The sequence below is a fragment of the Stegodyphus dumicola genome, chromosome 10, assembly GCF_044657685.1.
Source record: "Stegodyphus dumicola isolate Sdum_Otavi_A_Nest chromosome 10, ASM4465768v1".
NCBI lineage: Eukaryota > Metazoa > Arthropoda > Arachnida > Araneae > Eresidae > Stegodyphus > Stegodyphus dumicola.
This window is the reverse complement of record NC_140777.1, coordinates 91,880,687-91,893,737: the sequence shown is the minus strand read 5'-3', so window position 1 is coordinate 91,893,737 and position 13,051 is coordinate 91,880,687. Positions and strand designations below refer to the sequence as shown.

Sequence of the window (13,051 nt, the reverse complement as noted above, 5' to 3'; positions counted from 1 at the left end):
AATGGCAGAACATTTCCTTCGTCGTGACAAAATTCCCTTGGGAAACTTGAAAATAAAGGTAAATTGGATAAGGATTTAATAATATCAAATTTAAAAAATCACTAGGCTGCTTTCCATAGTTTCTGAGAGTGACAAAAGCTTAGTCTTCTTGATAAATTCAGCTTTCTCGCTTCAGTCAGCTGGTAATAATATGAACCTTGCGATGGAATTCATGACAACGAGATTTTTTTTTTTTTTTTTTTTTCTGGAATGTTTTTCTCGGATAGGAAAGAATCTAAAAATTACGTTGTCTGAGGAGCAGCTCATGTAAATCAGACCCAGATAAATAATTCTGAGCTACTAACGTTCAAAGTCTTAACAATGCTTTCAAACAGTCCTGTGAAAATCTGCGTCCAAAATCTTTGGTCTTTTGTGACAGTGAATGGGAATAGCTAATCATGATTACCATGAAGGATAAGAAAGACATATTTGCAACTATGTGGTAGAAGTGTGATTTACACTGGTGTGCAAAAATTAAGGACGAGACGGTTTTTTCAATATAACTTTGTACAAAAGCTTTCCATTTAATACCGTAAGATCCTCAATACGTAAGGACATGAGTAATGTAAGCAACACTTACTAAAAGAGAAATCAGAGAGATAAAAAGAAGCTTTATTGAAAAAGTAGCATGGAGCGCAATGCGACTGAAGGCCGAAACATCCCTGTGATGGGCGTCCAGCAAGAAACATTCGGTCTTTAATAGGGATATGATCTCCCCTGACTGCTAGGCAGGTTTCACAGCGTCTGCCCATACTGAGAATGAGGGTGTCAATGAGTTGTTGAGGCATTGCTGCCCATTCGTCTTGCAGCGCCAATCGAAGCTTCGGAATCGTTACTGGTGGTAAGGTACGAGCTGCCAAGCATCTGCCTAGAAAATCCCATACATGCTCGATGGGATTGAGATCCGGAGATCGTGCCGGCCAATCCATACGTTCAATATCCTCACTCTCTAAGAGCTGTTCGGCAGCTACTGTGCGATGACATGGTGCATTGTCGTCTATGAAAAGGAACTGCGGACCCATAGCGCCTCTAAAAGACGCACATATGGAAGAAGAATCTCGTTACAATAACGGGTCCCGTTGACTGAACCTGCGTCGAAGATGTGAAGGTCTGTACGACTACCAAGCATGATGCCTCCTCAAACGAGAACACCGCCACCTCCATACCTATCCCTTTCAATGATGTTCGAGGGATGATTGCGGCTTCCCCGCTCTCTCCAGATGAGTATGCGATGAGAATCGCTACTCAGACTGAATCTGCTCTCATCTGTAAAGAGTACTTGTCCCCATTCATTGTCTCTCCAATTCCGGTGTTCCCGGCACCACAGAGAACGCCTTCTCCGATGGGCAGGCTTTAGACCGTACAGGTCGTACAGGGCCGTACAGGCACACCGTACAGGCGTCGTGCAGACAGACCACCACCATGCAGTCTTCTGGCCACGGTAAAACGCGATATCGGTCGTCCAGTCGCCTGTGTCATGTGTCTAGCGATTTCTCCCTCTGTCTGCCGCCTGTTTCTTCTGGCCTGTAATGCAATATACCGGTCATCTGCGGGTGTGGTTCCTCGTGGACGACCACTACGGAACCCCCGGATAGCTGTTCCTGTAGTTTGAAATTGTCTCCAAAGTCGTGAAACGATGCTGTGAGCAATTCCGAACTCTGCAGCCACACTTGTCACACTGCGGCCTTCCTCCAACTTCCCAATGATTCGACCTCGAGTAAAAGCATCCAGATGTCGTGTAACAGATTGATTATTCGCCATTTCTCGCTGAGGCAGCAACTCGGTGTGATTTTAACTGCTATACGGCGTGCAATCTCTTTGCCAGAAATACTGATCCTACACCGACAACATGCTTTATACTACTCAGACACTCCCCCATTACGTCTACCTGCATATCTGCGCATGTCCTACCGTACATCACCTTACTTAATCTCCTGATTGGTCTTTCTGTCCGCTCTGCCTCTTCGTTCAGCTGATATGCTAATTTTTCGACTTCGTCCTTAATTTTTGCACACCAGTGTAGTTTCATGTTAAATGGAAGAATGATAATGGAACACTTTACAGCATACTCATTGAATCAGTTTTAAAACTTTCCAATTACCCTATGTAAAATTATGAAAATTCTTATAAAAAAAGTGCGTTATAAATTTAATTTCTTGATAGATGACATATTTTTTTATACTGACCTATGAACTAAAAGAAACTATACATTATGGTAACTAAGATAAAGTGACTTTCATGAATACATACCTTACACTTTGAAATATATATTGAGCATAATAAACTCATTAACATATTCCTAAAAATCGGAATACATCATAACTTTAAATACAATTGGGCTATTATTTTATTAACAAAAGATAATGAGCTTATTATATTTACACAATTTAATACTTATTTTAAAGAACCCTATAATCTTTTGCACTTAAAGTAATATGACAAATTTAGAATACTATTTAAAGAGGATTTTAAAATTTAATTAAAGAAAATTACTCTTTTATTAAGGCTAATAATTTTAATACAATGCATAGCAACACTAAAAATTATTTTTGGTTCTTACCAAACTTTTTGACTGAAATGTTTGAAAATAATTCGTTTAGGAGATGTCAAAAAATTTTTCCAAATTTCTAAAAAGATATTAAATTATTTCAATAAAACTTGAAATATTCTATTTTGAAGCGTCTCTGCGATATACGTATTTCGTTAAAATGTCCGAAGCATAGCTAAATGATAAATAATATCCTATTATCAAGAGAAGTTTCATTTCCAAGCACAAAGTTTTTTGTCAGCTTACTTTATGTGAGAAAATGGATAATTCTTGCGACACTTTCTTGCAAGAAATGTATTAATTGATAAAAACATATTGATCGCTTAACTGGAAACGTTTTTATGAAAGGGAATACTTTAGTAGAATTATTTCATCATCATTTAGAAAACTCTGAAGTGTACTTGAAATTTTATCACCAGGATGTTCTATTGCAGATTAAGTTGCTATTGTTTTTTCTACTTACATTTTCAGATAGTGAAAATTTCTACTTGGTAGAAACCTTGAAAATTTACGTGCTGATATTAGTAAGAAATTGCTCCTTTAAGCTCACATTTTGATCCTTGTGCAAAAAGATGTAATATTGCAGTTTTCCTATTTAGCATTTTTTCTTACGAATGGTAATTTTAAACTATATGCAAAGAGTTACATATGCATTACATTAAATATTAATACATAATAACGATTCAGAATTTTTTTTTCAACAACCGTACACTTACTTGAAACTTTATATCGAGAATATTACGAGATCGGTGTCCAAGGTGCACTACAGGGACAAGATCGATATTATATACTCGAGAAAGACAGAGACAGAAACAGCTTATGTGAGATTCGAAGTTTTGCTTAGAAAGTACCCCACGAAGGTATCCTTTCCCTTAGACAGATAGCCCTTTGCCATAAATAAATCAAACATCCCTACCAGCATTCACGTTGGAGCCTGTTGGGAAGGTCTACCATAGCCGTTGCTTGGAGAGGCAAGAGTGACTCTTTTTCTTCTGAAAATTAGCTGAAATTTGTCAGGAGATTATGTATGGGTTGCAAACAAATTCTGAAGTATTTATCGCCTAATGATATAATGTTAAGATTTAAGGAAAATTGCAAATATTTCCCCTTAATTTCTTAGTTTATTAAGATTCCAGGTGTAACTGGAAGCCAGAATCAATGCCCTGCAGTCTCTGCTAGACAAATAGCGATTATTGCCCCCTCTTAAACAACTAACAGAAAACAGGAGAAGGTAAAAACTACCTTTTCATTTCATCTTACTTTTTGTGCCTATTTCAACAGAATAGGCACAAAAAGTGCTGCAGACGAAACGTCTATCAATTCTGGATCTTTAAATTAACAAAATACACAGTTCAAATTAAACTGTGATTAAGTAGTCTAGCATTGCACATTAGGTAATCTAGAAATAAGCTGGGGTGCGTATTTAAATCATCGGTTAATGAGAATATATCCGGAATTTCATATTTAAGCAAAGCGAAATTAGTAATAGCAAAACACGATTTGCCGAAGCTCCTTCTTAAAGAATCAAAATTTCTCAGGTTAAGTACAAATAAAACTAATTTTTATTCTGGTAAGGAATATGGAAAGGATACGTTATAGTGAAGATATAGAACATAACAACTGGGTAATTAACATAAGACGTTTTATACAGTGATGGCCAAAATTGTGGACACTTTTGGAAATTTTTAGGTTTTTGAACTTTGTATGCTTATAAAAAATGTTACGTTTCGCAAAACGCAAACTTGTATATGTCATTTTGAAGAGAATTTATGACTGAATTCAATACAAAACAGAAAATTCAATTATTTGCAATACAAAAAAGTTATATGTATTTTATAATGGGGGGAGGGGGAGTCAAAGATTTATTTGCTGTTTGGAGCCAATTAAAAAGAATGCATAAAGACAAAACTATAAAGAAAAAAAAAGTTCCAGTATTTCAGTCACAGGCTCTTACTTTTTGGGCTTTATGGCTTTTTGGGCGATATCACTAGCGTCTCGCTCTGGCAATATTTTTTTCATAATTGTAACTTCCATTGTTTTGCGACGAATATACAGATTTTAGCCACTCATAGGTAAACACGCAAGTCTGTGTCCAGTGTTTTAATAATGAGAAATTTAATGGAAATGCATTTAATATGCAAAAAATAGATTTCTGAATGATATTCATAGGCCAAAATTTTACTGTAACATTTAATACTGTTTGAATTAAAAATTACACTGAATGAAGTCTTATATACTGAACTCTTGCACTCTGGATCACGAGTCGATCCGTTTTTGCTGTGACTGTTGGAAGAGAGATGATCTTCTTCCCTTAAAATTTGAATGATACACTTTGTCGAATTTTAAACTTGAATGTCAGAACATTTCCTTCGTCGTGACGAAATTCCCTTCGGAAACATAAAAGTAAACGTAAATTGGGTAATGTCTTCAAATTAATGCAAATGAAGAATTTCAAAATATTTTTCAAATTTCAAATTTAAGCGTACATGACACCAAATGCAAATTTCTGGAAGTTTGAAAGTTATCACAGTTCTCTAGAAGTAGTTCGGGTTATGAAAATGTAGCATTCGAGTCAAGTTTAATTTGCGCACAAAATAATTGTATCACAGACTGTCCCACGTGTTGTGGTGGCTAAGTCCATTTGTCTGACCTAATAAAGAAATTCTCAAGAATTTTATTATGGCGAGAAGTGCAAGATTGCATCAATTGTTGGCAGGAGTTTGTACTACGTATATAGATGACAGTACACAGTTCCGCTCCAATAGTGAAGAAGAGCATTCCGGCGGACGGGCCGAGGATCTGGCCCCCTCCTTCTCTACCACCAAACTACTCGAAAAGATTTAAAGCTCACTCTTTATTTTAAGTGCCCCTTGTCACGCAGGCGCTAAAACATTTACCAACATCCACGCCTTCTCAGATATTACAAGTCAGGTCCTTCGATACGACAAGTTGCTTCACTGAAAACTATCCTGTCTTAATAAAAGCAAGTACATCAAAGAACAGCTTGCGAAATACAAATATTTTTAAAACGGCGGAACATTTTGTATCAGATGCATAAGCAATCACATTTGTAAGGTATTTAAGTTATTTAACCGGTTATTTTATATTATGAATCTTTACTGTTACTTCTGTCTTTCTGTTTACCTACTAGAATGCAAATTTAGCTCGCACGTTTTAAGTGAGTTTTAAAATTGCTCACAATTCTGCCTGAAGCCCGCAATACTTGTTGTTCTGCGATAAGCGTTCCTGTCTAAGCCGCAGCTTTGTTACTGCCGACGGTGCTGTCACACTGGTGTAAGTTCAGAGCCAACTTATGCGCTTAAATATCTCTGAGTAGCCGTTTGCTAAAGAAGACTTAGTATTAATTTAAAATTCTACTTTTAAATTCCCACAATAAATGCTGGCTGGTTTGTAAGAGTGCCTTTTGTTCAACTTCTGATTTGAGTTCTTAATAAGAGGGTCTTTTACAGCCTTAGTTACCGTTTTGTTAACTCAGCCATAAGTTGCATATGTTTAGATAGTAGTCTTGACTTAGTGTATGTTACCAAAAAAGTGAGACTGTAAACATTGATTAATGAATTAAAAACGTAAAAGTTTGCAATTATAAGAGAAAGAAATGGCATGAATTTTTTAAAAACCATAACATTTCTTAACGTTTTTTGCGAGACAAATATGTAATATCTTTTCATAATCTTTCAAAAATGTCCGCTATGTTGTGGACAGACATGAATATATCTATGTTGTTTTTCTATGTTGCGCTGTGCGGCAGTTTATATCTTACAGCGTTTTTTGATTGGCATCTTTCGCTACATTTTTAATATTTTTTTCTAATAGTTATAAATTTTAAACCTTAGTAACATCTTTATAAAATTAGAAATACCACAACGAGTCCACTGTTATAAACATCCTTTCTGAATATGCCAATAAATCATATTTCACGTTTCCATTGCTATTTAAGTTGTAAGCGTTTTACCAGCAATGGTAGTAATCCGAGTTGATTGGCATATTTCGCTACGTTTTTAATATTTTTTCTTATAGTTATAAATTTTAAACCTTAATAATATCTTTATAAAATTAGAAATATCACAACGAGTCCCATCTTATAAACAACATTTCTGAATATGCCAATAAATTATATTTCACGTTTCCATTGCGGCCCACCAGCGGCCGAGCGGTAAAGTCGCTGAACACTGGTAGTTCGATCCGAGGTTCGAATCCCGCGAACGGGATGCCTGCAAGGCCGTTTTCGTGGTTTTCCCCATCTGTAACATGTATACGAGCCAGTTTCCCTTAGAAAGTCCTCCACGAAGGCATCCCTTCCGTTAGGCAGATAGCCCTCGAGGCTTTGCCATAATCACATACACACACATACACACTTTTCCATTGCTGTTTAAGTTGTAAGCGTTTTACCAGCAATGTTGGTAATTCGAGTTGATTGGCATCTTTTGCTACATTTTTAATATTTATTCCTAATAGTTATAAATTTTAAACCTTAGTAACATCTTTATAAAATTAGAAATACCACAACGAGCCCACTGTTATAAACATCCTTTCTGAATATGCCATTAAATCATATTTCACGTTTTCATTGTTGTTTAAGTTGTAAGCGTTTTATCAGCAATGGTGGTAATCTGAGTTGATTGGCATCTTTTGCTACATTTTTAATAATTTTCTTAATAGTTATAGCCCACCAGTGGCCGAGCGGTAAAGTCGCTGAACACTGGTAGTTCGGTCCGAGGTTCGAATCCCGCGAACGGGCATGGCTGCATGGGCGTTTTCGTGGTTTTCCCCATGTGTAACGTGTATACGAGCCAGTTTCCCTTAGAAAGTCCTCCACGAAGGCATCCCTCCTCTTAGGCAGATAGCCCTCGAGCCTTTGCCATAATTACGCACACACACTTAATAGTTATAAATTTTAAACCTTAGTAACATCTTTATAAAATTAGAAATACCACAACGAGTCCCATGTTATAAACATCCTTTGTGAATATGCCAATAAATCATATTTCACGTTTCCATTGCTTTTGAAGTTGTAAGCGTTTTACCAGAAATGTTGGTAACTCGAGTTGATTGGCATCTTTTGCTACATTTTTAATATTTTTTCTTAATAGTTATAAATTTTAAACCTTAGTAACATCTTTATAAAATTAGAAATACCACAACGAGTCCCATGTTATAAACTCCTTTCTGAATATGCCAATAAATCACATTTCAGGTTTCCATTTCTGTTTAAGTTGTCAGCGTTTTACCAGCAATGTTGGTAATCCGAGTTGATTGGCATCTTTTGCTACATTTTTAATATTTTTTCCTAATAGTTATAAATTTTAAACCTTAGTAACATCTTCATAAAATTAGAAATACCACAACGAGTCTAATGTAATAAACATCCTTTCTGAATATGCCAATAAATCATAATTCACGTTTCCATTCCTAATTAAGTTGTAAGCGTTTTATCAGCAATGGTGGTAATCTGAGTTGATTGGCATCTTTTGATACATTTTTAATATTTTTCATAATCCATAAATTTCATAAAAGCAGAGATAAGCATAGAAATGCAAATGATAAATATATTTAAATATGATAAATATATTAAATATATTTAAACAGAGTTGTTAAGCCGAAAGTTTCATTGATTCTTCACCCCTTGAAAAACAAAATTTGCCGAAGATCGAATGTTAGAAATTTTTTTTGGGGCGGGGAGGGGAATCAAAGATTGGTTTGCTGTTTGGAGCCAATTAAAAAGAATGCATAAAGCAAAACTATTAAGAAAAAATAAGTTCCAGTATTTCAGTCACAGGCTCTTACTTTTTGGGCTTTATGGCTTTTTGGGCGATATCACTAGCGTCTCGCTCTGGCAATATTATTTTCATACTGAAGCATGGTAACTTTCATTGCTTTGCGACGAATATACAGATTTTAGCCACTCGTAGGTAAACACGCAAATCTGTGTCCAGTGTTTTAATAATGAGAAATTTAATGGAAACGCATTTAATATGCTAAAAATAGACCTCTGCATGATATTCATAGGCCAAAATTTTGCTGTAACATTTAATACTGTTTGAATTAAGAAATACTGATTTGATTTTCAAATAAAATTTAAGCAAATTTAGAAATAAATTGTTTTCTTTTGACTCTTGTTTATGTTTTTGAATTGCTTTGTTTATCTACAGTTTTATACCGCAAACAATAAAATATCTTTAAATAATGAAACCTATTAATTTTCTTTAGACGTATAATGCTTTTGTGATCCCCGATTATAAAACTGTAGATGAATTGTATAAATAGAAATATTTAATATATTATTCCTATTAAATTAATATAAATAATTTTTCTTCTTTTAGTGTATAATTTATTATATCTATTTTAAATACAAGCTTACATTACAGAAATTTTTTTAATTATAGATTATGAAATTTAAAAAGATGACTTTTTTAAAAATGTGTATCTAAATCACATATCCGTTATCCTGTAACTTATTAACATTTTTATTTAGCGCTCTTCAAATTTTGCTCTTTAAATTATAAAGTGCTTTATTATTTTTACTAGCTATTTATTTCCTTTCGACTTTTCATAGGTCTCTGTTTCTTCGAATTGTATGATGCAATATCTTAACCGTAGATATAAAACCGTAAATATTGTATTACTATACAATATTTCATCGATGGAATACTATTCCGAATAAATAACAGGCTAGAAAGCTTCTTCATTAAAACTATTTTTTTTCTGCGAAACTTCCTAACGATATTACGCAAAGATTAATAAGAATGTAACCAAATATTTCGAATAAAATAATTGTACCATTAGTGTAAAGTTCAATTTTTCCTTCGCTCTTAATTAAAAAAAATATCTAGAATTTTCTCACTGCTATTATAGCTGCTCAGTGCTTTATTGCCATAAACTGTTACGATAAAATATACAAATACTTGATTTTGTAGAGATTAAAAATTTAATTTATTGCTCATGAATTACAGATTTCCTCAAAATGGGATAGGTAATTTTAACAAAATCATTCTCTAGAAAGTTTCCTAAAAATGAAAAAAAAAAAAAAAAAAACAAAAAACCCTAACGTTTTATAAATTAGTAACGAATTCATCAATAAAAAGCTTCGCACCATTAAATACTAATTTGATAACATTACTGAGACTGAATTTATTTATACGTCATATACTACATAATAATAAGAAAACTGGTCTTTACAAAACTTACAGACTATCTGCCTTTGGCAACAAAATATAACTTTGTGAAAATTGCGCTCTTATGCGTTATAATATCAAAAAATTCTGTAAAATTTACTTCTAAAATTCTGAAATATTTTGAATGTACCTTGTACAATGATCAAGAATAATTTAAGATGTATGAAAACAAGGTGGAATTTTACGTTTTCACATTTATGTAACATTTCCTCTCAATGCTGAGATTTGTTTTCTTAAAAATCTCCAGGTATAGCAAAAAACTTTATTATAAAAAAACGTATTTTAAACAAGAAACTAATTTTAAGCACATATCAGCGATAATCCTCTAAGGAAACAAAGGGAGTTTATTCAAATATGTATGCTTAATATTTATATCCACGTTTTTTGCGTTAAAATTTAGAACTTCAGAGAATAAAAGGAGGAAACTTCATACTTATTTTTTATGAAAGAAAAATAAAATATTATTAAAAATGTTTTTCTGCAATAAGCTTTGTTTTCAAAAATGGTATGATAATTAATGCACTAAAAGAAAACAAATTAACATAGAATTTAATCGGAATAGTATGTCTATAATGCGTCTAAAATTTTACATTGCGAATAATAAAAGCTTGGTTAGCCTAATTAACGAAATTTATTAATTTAATTGCATTGTCAGATGCAGCCGTTATATTTTTAAACTTGATATTTATATTTTAATTTATCATGGACGCCCTCAGCTTTTATTAGTCGCGATCTAAAACTGTAGATGAATTCTGTAAATAGAATTATTTAACCTATTATTCTCATTAGACTGTATGATTAATTATTTTTCTGTTTTCAGAATATTAATTACAATATGCATTGTAAATAAGCTTATTGCATAAAAAATCTTTTTAAATTACATGCTATTTTCTGTTTTTTAATCTCAGTTACACATTATCAATAAAAAAAAAATGTACAAAAACGAGTATCTCTTTATCGTCACTAACCACACCAACGCGGCAACGTCGTGTATTCGTCGGAGTAAACAGTAAAATACTGAAATGTTTAGTTTGATCGTTAAACGAAGATATGTTTGAAAAATCAATAAACATTAAATAAAAAAATATAAATTGAATTTTTAAAAAACATGTCTTAATTGTATTGCATTGTCGTCGATCAACAGAATATGTGTATAAAATTTGAACTCGATAGGAAGTGAATTAAAAACCGATGATAAAAATCCCACTCACAGTGAAGCCTCAATTTGAATCTCCGGAAGACAGCAGCGTGGTTTGGCCATTCTCTTTGCTTGAGATACTGAATATTAACATCAGTAATATGACGCCACGATAAGAAATTGCTATATTACGGGATTACTCTTTCTCGATTAATATGCTGTCTTTCGAAAAATGGGAAAAGAAGCATTTCTAAATTTTAAGGAACTACATTTGCAGATGTAATTTTTAAAAAAATATTAAGCATATTTATAAGCATTTAATAACTAGCTATTATTTAGTCAGGGCATCAAAAAGAGAGAAATATGCAATGAAACCTGACACTAGTAAGAATAATTAACTTTAGACTACGTTCAATTTATTAGCATATTTCACACCACGTATTTCTTCCTGCATATATAATTCAAGGCAAAATAATAACTTTCCCATTTGCCCTGTTTTACACGTGCTTTGAGCAGGAAAGTATTACAAGCAAAATTTAAAAGTTTTCTTTTATATGATGGGGTAGGTTTTTGCAAGCCTTCCTAGAAATTATATGCAACAGAACGTGGATAGCAGCATATAGTTTCCGAGAAACTATATGCTGCTTTTGCAAGCCTTCCGAGAAACTATATGCTATGAAAGCAATCCGAGAAACTATATGCTGAACCGCATTATGGATAATTACGGGTTTCTTTATTATATAATTGCACATGTTTCAACGTAGCGATAAATACCTTTGAAATAATATGTGAAATTACTGGTAGAAACTCCAACACACTTTAGACTAAATTTCCGTATATTAGAAATTTAAAAAAAATATATATTTTTTTATTCCTGATAGAGAATTTTTCACAGTGGCAATTCAACAATTTCAACCAACGGGACAGTATTTGAAAACCGCTTATTTATTATTATTATTTCATTTTAAACAGGAAATCTTTGAAACTGGAAATCCTCTCGCCAAGACTGTAAGCCTGAACTTCTCGAATCATATAACTTCTTAAACAAAACTTGAGAACTTTGAATAAGAAAAGCAATTAAGATCATTTTGGACGTTTTCCTGTTACACAGTGAAAATATTACAAATCGAAAGAGCGAAAAAAAATTACGAAATCTCTCCATTTCATAAAACACCTCGTTTAACTATAACTTATTTTCGAAGGAAGCGGAAAATGAAAACATATAATTCAAAAATATAAATACCACTTACAATAAGAAATATTTTCACAATTTATATTCCAGTGATAATATAACATATTAATTACTCATGAGAATAAATAACTACACAAATTAGGCTGCTACTGCCCGCAATAATTTATTCAAAACCACGTGGTCTGCATGATATATTTTGGAACACGTGGATATTTCAATGCATAAAGCTTTCATTAATGCGTGTCGTGGCAAAATAAAATGTTTTCTTAATTAACAGAAATACTCCTATTTTTGGAAATTTCATGGACAAGTGATCCAGTAAAATCGATGTAGATGCATTTAAAAATAAGTAAAACATTCCATAATTAAACAAGGAAAAGAATTCCCACGTGGCATAAATTTACGAAACTATAATACCACAACAAACATTTCTTAGTTTCCAGTTATTGTTTTAAAAACTATTTTTAAATGCATTATTTTATATTATTCTATATCTTGATTTTTCTCGCCGATAACTTAAGCTGGTAAGCTAGTAGTTATTTGTTTATTTGTACACATTTTTCAAAATTAGGGTATCGAACGTAGTCGGATACCTTCTATTCTTCCCTTTGATCAATATACAAAATAAAATTTTAAAACTGCTGAATCATTTGACTTTAGAAATTTCAGTAGTGGAGTATTTTCAAAATATTTGAAGCATTGCGTTTTGTTACACTAAGAAGCACATACCTTATTTCCTTGTTTACTTTTCCCTTTTTTTAAAAGAGTTTTATCGTCCAAAAATCGAGGTGGGGGAATTATGCGAATAAATTTATTTCCGACGGTCTACGTAACAGTAAGAACATAACAAATAAAAAGTAATCATGAATAAACCACAGATAAATATCACGATATTATTTCCTTAAAAGATCTACTAATAATTAAATGAAGTAATATTAACA

At 32.8% G+C, this 13,051-nt stretch overlaps 1 protein-coding gene across 1 annotated transcript in view; it reads left to right on the top strand.

The window, feature by feature from the left end:
* LOC146995032 (techylectin-5A-like) overlaps nt 1-13,051 on the top strand; it is a 57,472-nt gene that overhangs the window by 29,169 nt on the left and 15,252 nt on the right. The window contains exon 4 of the mRNA XM_085825245.1: nt 9,162-9,215. Coding sequence (XP_085681371.1) covers nt 9,183-9,215 — 33 coding nt within the window. The 5' untranslated portion in view covers nt 9,162-9,182. The remainder of the gene's footprint in view (nt 1-9,161; nt 9,216-13,051) is intronic.